Raw genomic sequence first — 6,500 nt, forward strand, 5'->3', positions numbered from 1 at the left:
TTTGATATTCACCTGTGTTTTCCCCCCTGGCATGTGCTATATTTCTACAAATCTCTCGTATAAAAGCCTAACAACACATGAGCTAATGGGAGTATCCACAGTGATGGTGGAGACAGAGCAGGTTTAATGCATGTATTATCCCCACTGGAAGAAACGGAATGATCTGCAGTGCACTACCCAACTCTTTCCTCTCCTGCTTATAATGTTACAGCTAAAGGTTCCAGGGATGACCAAACTTGCAAAATGTATTCCAAATTTGTCCCACCTGGGGCAAACTTTATCCTGCGTTGTGATCTACCCAAGTAAATATCAGGAGCAGCTGTTTTGAGAACAAAGTGTAATCAACCTTGATTTAACTAAAGTCAAGTGTAGTTTTGGATGTCTAACATCACACTTTCTCAAAGGGGAACAAATGTTTCTCTTGTCCTCTCTTCTCTCGTTTTGTTGTCTTCTTCTTCAGTCCGCTGATGCTCCCTCCTTCCTCCTCTGCTTGTCTGTTCTGGGGCCAGGACATGGCCACAGTCTCAGACGCTGTCATAGCTAATGGACTTCCGCCCTCAACCACTTCCTCATCTGCCGAAAGTCCGCCAGTCTCCTCTGCGTCAGCGAGGCCCCCCAGGCCCTGGTTCTTCTTTCCATATCGCTGTTTAAGTCTTTCTCTGATCAGGAGCCCCTTAACCAGCAAAGTCCAGTTGGAGATCACCCTCTTTTCTTTTTTCTAGAAAGTGAAAGAGAAGGTGATGTGGTGTTTTAAATAAATGGTTTTGCTTGAACTTGAAAGTAAGCTGGTTCTTGATGACTAAAGTGCTCACCTTAACTGCAAAAAACATAACTGCATGGTCATTGAAAGTTATTAGCTTCTACTCAGTCAGTCTCACACACCTCTTTCTCCTTCTGTTTCTGAATCTGTTGTTCTTCCCCCCAGGCCGCTCTGAGAATCTCCTCATGCTCCTCACACACAATGTAACCATCAGTCCTAAAACAAACACAAAAAGAAAGTATGGATCCCCCGACCCCTTACATTCAACATATTTTTATTAAAACTGCATTTTTGTTCCTTCTTTTTCAGTAGTTTTATTTATTTATTTATTTATTCATTCAGGACAATGCACATTATAAATTGCATGTAAATGTGCCAGATTGTAGCCCAAGGGCTAATTTCCATCTGCAGTCCAATAGGCAGGTTGGAGTTTACACAAAAGACATAGGATAGTAACATTTAGTATACAAAAAAAGAAACAACAAGAAAAGAAGAAAAAAAGAAAAAACAAGACAATTCATTAGTAGAAAAATAGAAATACAAGTTAGCGGTGGTTACACGTTTGGTTAGCTCTAAGCCACAGCTTTACCTGGCTCTTAAAGGAGGCCAAAGTGGGACGCTCCCTTATAGGTGGAGGAAGTGTGTTCCATAATGCACTGCCTTTAATAGATAAGGCATTCTGGCTGAAGGAGGTTTTTCTGAAAGAAACCTCACAGTCCCTGTTTACCACCGCCCTGGTGATCCGCGTTTGTCTATATTTAATAAACTCCAGCAATGGAGGTGGCGCCAGACCATGAAGTATTTTATAAATTAAGCACAAAGAGGAAAATTTACAATAATTATCAAAACTCAGTAAGTTATATTTCTATAAGATATTGCAATGATGATAAAAGAGAGGTTTTTTATCCAGAGTCTTAAGCGCCTTCTTGTACAGAAGCTCAACTGGTTTTAGGGTAGTAGTACCCGACATAGACCAGCTAGTGATACAGTAGAGTAAACAATTGTAGTGTGCAGACCTTGGTGTGTTTGACTGATTGTTTTACATATTCACATCTTACTATGCAAATGTAAACAATGAAGTAGTTTCACCGAAGAGAACAAAGACTAAGGATTAAAAAGCAGAAACTTTCCTGAGCATGCAACAGACGTAACAGCAAAAATAAAATAGACCGGATCATGTGCAACCGTTTTAAAAATATTTGTGTTACTCAAAACAAACTAATAACATGAAAACTTGCCCATCAGGGTTTCTCAGTGTTGTCTTACACAGCATGAGAGTATCCTCCATGGAAGTCGAAGCCCGTGACTGCAGGGGCTGCGTCAATGTTCAGCTTCCTTGCCACGCGGTGCAGGTTGGGCAGCTTGAGGTGAACACAGCCCACCGGTAACATACAGGGCCTAAACAGGTAGACGTTACCGTAGTCGTTACGGGGAACCTGAAGGGAAGAGACATAGACAACATACAATACTGCACTTCACATTTTCTTCTGAAATCATTGGTTGTTTATTAAATGTATGTTCCATTTTATCTGCTGTATAATAATATGTGCTGCTACAGTGACTGTATTTCCACACAGTTATTATTCTAGTCCACAAAGACGGTTACCTTCCCATCCACAGCTATAGGCGGCTGGTACTCTTCAGTCTGCCATTTTCCAAACAGAGCCAGGTCATTCGCATCCTTCTGCTCAGTAGCCATCCTGGCTTTACGCGAACGATTAGAGAAACCCTTCACCATCTGAAAGAGAGGGAGATAGTGGCGTGGTTATAAACATTGTCTCTTTATCTACTCAGTTCAGTCATACCGCAACCAAGGACAGTGATTTGAGTCCTATCACAGTTTCAATCACAGGTGAGGCTGAACAGCTTAAATGTCCTACTGTGTCACCACAGACAGGTTATTTTATTTAAGTTCAACTACAAGCACAAAACCATGTCTGTGTCAGTGCATTGTCTATACAAATGTAAATGATAAGATGCTTGGCTATGTCTTTGTTTTCCTGCCAAGCAATGTACAAGTTTACATTAACATTGTGTCTAATATGTGCTCACTGGCTGAAATATTAAAACGCAGACTCACTCAGTTCTGGCTCTTGCTGCCTGCAATCTTGTCCCTACCATCCGTTCATTGATCCAGTTAAGACAAAAGGAGATTTAGTAGCGTCATTGCTCCCAAATGTTGCCGACAAGAACTTAGCTCCGCAAATTTGACTTTGTTAAATGTGTTTTGCATAACTTTGCATGCTTTAAAAAAATCATAAACAAGTGATGCATTTCAGTTTTAGATCACTACCAGTGCCCTGCTATACAGTACATCTCAGTAAAATCAGTCTAAAACTACAATGACTTTGGTCTACACTGCAGAAAAACAAGTATGTTTTCTCTTGACACTGAAAAATATGCTACACAGTAAGGTACAAACTTGCTCTTTGGAGCTCTCAGTTCAATTGTTTGGCTACAAATGACATAGGTGATTGTATGTCACTTTCACAGCTCAAATCAACCAGACCTCATCCACTTCAGTATGAGGAGGGAATCTCTATTGGAAAAAAGGTGGTTAACTATGTTACAACTGTGTGTTGAGTGGTTGTATGAACATCACTTGAGTGTTGATTTATATTTAAATCAATAGATTGTGATCAAGTTTTCATTTTGAGGTTAACTGTTGTTCCTCTTATTTGACTGCTGGACTGATTTGGCAAGAATGGGATTTTGTTAGAGAGGAACAGAAATAACAGAGAAACAAACAGAATTAAGGGAAATGATGAATGGAAGAGTAAAAAACAATAGAAACAAACGAGGACAACAAATTTGAGAAAAATAATCTCTCTCACCTTATATGGCTCCTCTCCTAGCCTGACAGTCCGCGCCTCTTTGAGCCAAGTGTCTCTGGAGTGGAGCGTGTGCACACAATCCCTAAAGAGAAATTTCAATTTAAACATGATAATAATGAGAAATCATTTATTTATATTTGCCTCAAGAATTTTGTTTTTCTCATGGGTTGAGCCTACTGCCATTACATGTATGTAAGTATGTATGAACAGTGTCTAACAAACACCAACAGTCAACAGATATAATTTACTGTTAGCAGATCACTATTACCATCTGAACACCACAGTTTCAAGCACATTTTGAAGCACACAGTTTAACTAATCAAAGAGCACCACCAGGTGGACACTGATGCTCGCAGCCACAATAATTCAGACAGGCAGGTCATCATTAGCTGTGTCCCAAGTCAGCTGATCTTTCAACGCACCCGGCCAAAGAAAACGTGTCCTTCAGACTGAAACTGTGATCATTAAACAATGAGACAGTCTTACCTCTTGCACACCAAAACTCATGCAGCATTCAGGTGCTTTTTCTCAACTCTTAAAGTAAAATGTTTTCAGGTTTATGACCAGGACCAAAGTGTACAGTGGTAAACTGGGTCAACTTCCAGGATGCCCTAGTTTACAGTGTGAGCGGTCAAGTTTTAGTTGACACATGATGTCCTACAGTCTTCCAGAGTAACATTCAATGTCCATATACACCCTGTGATTTACAACATGTCCAGTTCCAAAAAACAAACAGCGTAGTGTATCCCCCCCGCCCCCCCCAACCAGTAAAATAAAATGGAAGTGAATTAAATAGTTCAACTGGTAGAATAACAACTGATGACCACAACAAATACTTAGTATATAAGAAGCGGCCACTGATATTGTACAAATATCCTATGGGATCCTGAAGGCTACAGAGTATAAATCTGTTGTGTCCTTCAAATTCAACAACATAAGGTCGCACTGCACTGCTGACTGTTTTACTACTGACCTGGAGTACACCAGCTCCCCTCTGCAGTATCCCAGTACAGTGGCTGTTGAAGGGTAGATAGCTTCATATTTCAGAAGGTGTCTCTTTAAGGCATACAGCGGGTGGTTCTTATACTCCACTATTGAGATCGGCAGGGGTTTGTTCAGCAGCTTGTTCTGGAGCTGGGCCAATATGGGGAAAACACAGTGAGAAGATGGATGGTATCAGCAAGTATAAAAGGAGCGTTAAAACAGTTATTATTGACAAAAAGATGGAAGAAGGCTGTATGTGTATAAAATAAATAAATGGTATATCTGGTCTGTCAAGTCGACCCTCTGTCTGAATGTCTCACCTCCTTGTCCTCCTTTCTGTCCCTCTCGTCCTCAGGTCCCAGAAATGGCTCAAGCGTTTCCTCCCACCAATCTTCATCCACCCGTCTCTTCCTGGACAATGTCAACCAGGTGGGGTCGTACTTCCTCCCCAGGTCCTTCAGAAAGCCGTCCCCATCCACCGACACCACGTACGTCACAGGTGCTGTTGCATTCTGGGAGCAGAGGTGAGGCATCTCGACACCATGTTCCACATCTACACAAACCCAGGAGGCAGTTTTCTCCAGATACACCTCCAACCACTCGTCCGCTCCAGGCCCGTCCTTTTTTCCACTCTTTCGCTTTGTTCTGTTGCTTGTTGTTCCTTCTTCTTCTTCATCATCATCATCATCATCTTCCTCCCACTCTTCTACTTGTTTTTTCCCTCCACCACTCCTTTTTTTCGGAGCTGCAGTATTCTTGTTGTTGGTCAATTTGGCTTTGCTCTTCCCCTTTTTCCTCTTAATGGATTTAGCCCCTCCCTCTGGATCCTCACTGTCTTCCTCACTGGTCGCCTGAAAATCCTCCTCATCACTAAGCACCTCCTCCTCTTTTTCTGCTTCACTGTCACTTTCTTCCTTGTAGCTGACTTTTGAGGCGATGCTGCGGCGTTTTGAGTTCTTTGGCCTTTGCCCTCCTGATGTTATAACCTTCTCCTTTTCCTTCGCAGTCTCCTCTTTTATGTCTTTTGTCTTTGCTTTCTTTCCTCCTCCGTCTCCATTGATCTTCTCCCCTCCAGCTGGTCTCTTGGTGCCAGTAGACACCTTTGGCTCAGGGGAGGCGGTCTTGGAAGTTTGCTGGCTTGTGTTGCTTTTTCCTGGGGCACCGGTAGATGTTCTAGCCCCTTTGCCCTGGAAAAAGGACAAAAATATATTAAGACTAAGTATATAAGCTGGAGACCAAATACTAGCTAATATTTTGATAATTATATTATTATAGATAATTGAATCCTCTATAAGTCTGTAATGAACATACATTGTAGAGGCAATACTATGTGAATTATTTTTTTGAATAACAGCGGGGGTGTTTTTGTCCTACCACTGATCTGAGCTTTACTAATTGTGTCTCAGCAACAAAACTATGCAAAGATTAAACAGACATAACTTCTGAAAAGTACAGACCATTGATTTCCAGGCCAGGGGTACCAGGAAGTATGTGGATAGATTGTGAAGTAGCTTATTGTAAAGAATATAAATAGAAATCAACAAACATCAAGAAAGAATAAAAGTGAGTTGATGAGTAAATGGTTGAAACATTAAGCTTCAGCTAACTTACACCAAGTGGTAGTATTATGAATAAATGTGAATGTAAATGTGCTGTATTTATATAGCGCTTTTCTAGTCTTAACGTCTACTCAAAGCGCTTTTACATCATACAGGAAACATTCACCATTCACACACATTCATACACTGTGCCCGAGGCTGCCGTACAAGGTGCCACCTACTCATCAGATAACACTCACACACACACGGGCAACTCGGGGTTCAGTGTCTTGCCCAAGGCCACTTCGACGTGGGACTGCAGGGCCCGGGATCGAACCACCAACCTTCCGATTGGCAGGCAACCGCTCTACCACTGAGCCACAG

The 6,500-nt window shown here is 41.6% G+C and overlaps 1 protein-coding gene across 1 annotated transcript in view; it reads right to left on the reverse strand.

Moving 5' to 3' along the window:
- Positions 1-6: 6 nt before the first annotated feature.
- The window catches only part of xpc (xeroderma pigmentosum, complementation group C), a 12,447-nt gene continuing 5,953 nt past the window's right edge, over positions 7-6,500 (reverse strand). The window contains exons 8-14 of the mRNA XM_032520959.1: positions 4,899-5,765; positions 4,568-4,728; positions 3,595-3,676; positions 2,367-2,498; positions 2,027-2,196; positions 883-976; positions 7-718 (exon numbers count right to left, since the gene is read on the reverse strand). Of these exons, the coding sequence (XP_032376850.1) occupies positions 389-718; positions 883-976; positions 2,027-2,196; positions 2,367-2,498; positions 3,595-3,676; positions 4,568-4,728; positions 4,899-5,765 (1,836 nt within the window). The 3' untranslated portion in view covers positions 7-388. The remainder of the gene's footprint in view (positions 719-882; positions 977-2,026; positions 2,197-2,366; positions 2,499-3,594; positions 3,677-4,567; positions 4,729-4,898; positions 5,766-6,500) is intronic.

This window comes from Etheostoma spectabile, chromosome 7 (genome assembly GCF_008692095.1).
Source record: "Etheostoma spectabile isolate EspeVRDwgs_2016 chromosome 7, UIUC_Espe_1.0, whole genome shotgun sequence".
In the NCBI taxonomy this organism is placed as follows: domain Eukaryota; kingdom Metazoa; phylum Chordata; class Actinopteri; order Perciformes; family Percidae; genus Etheostoma; species Etheostoma spectabile.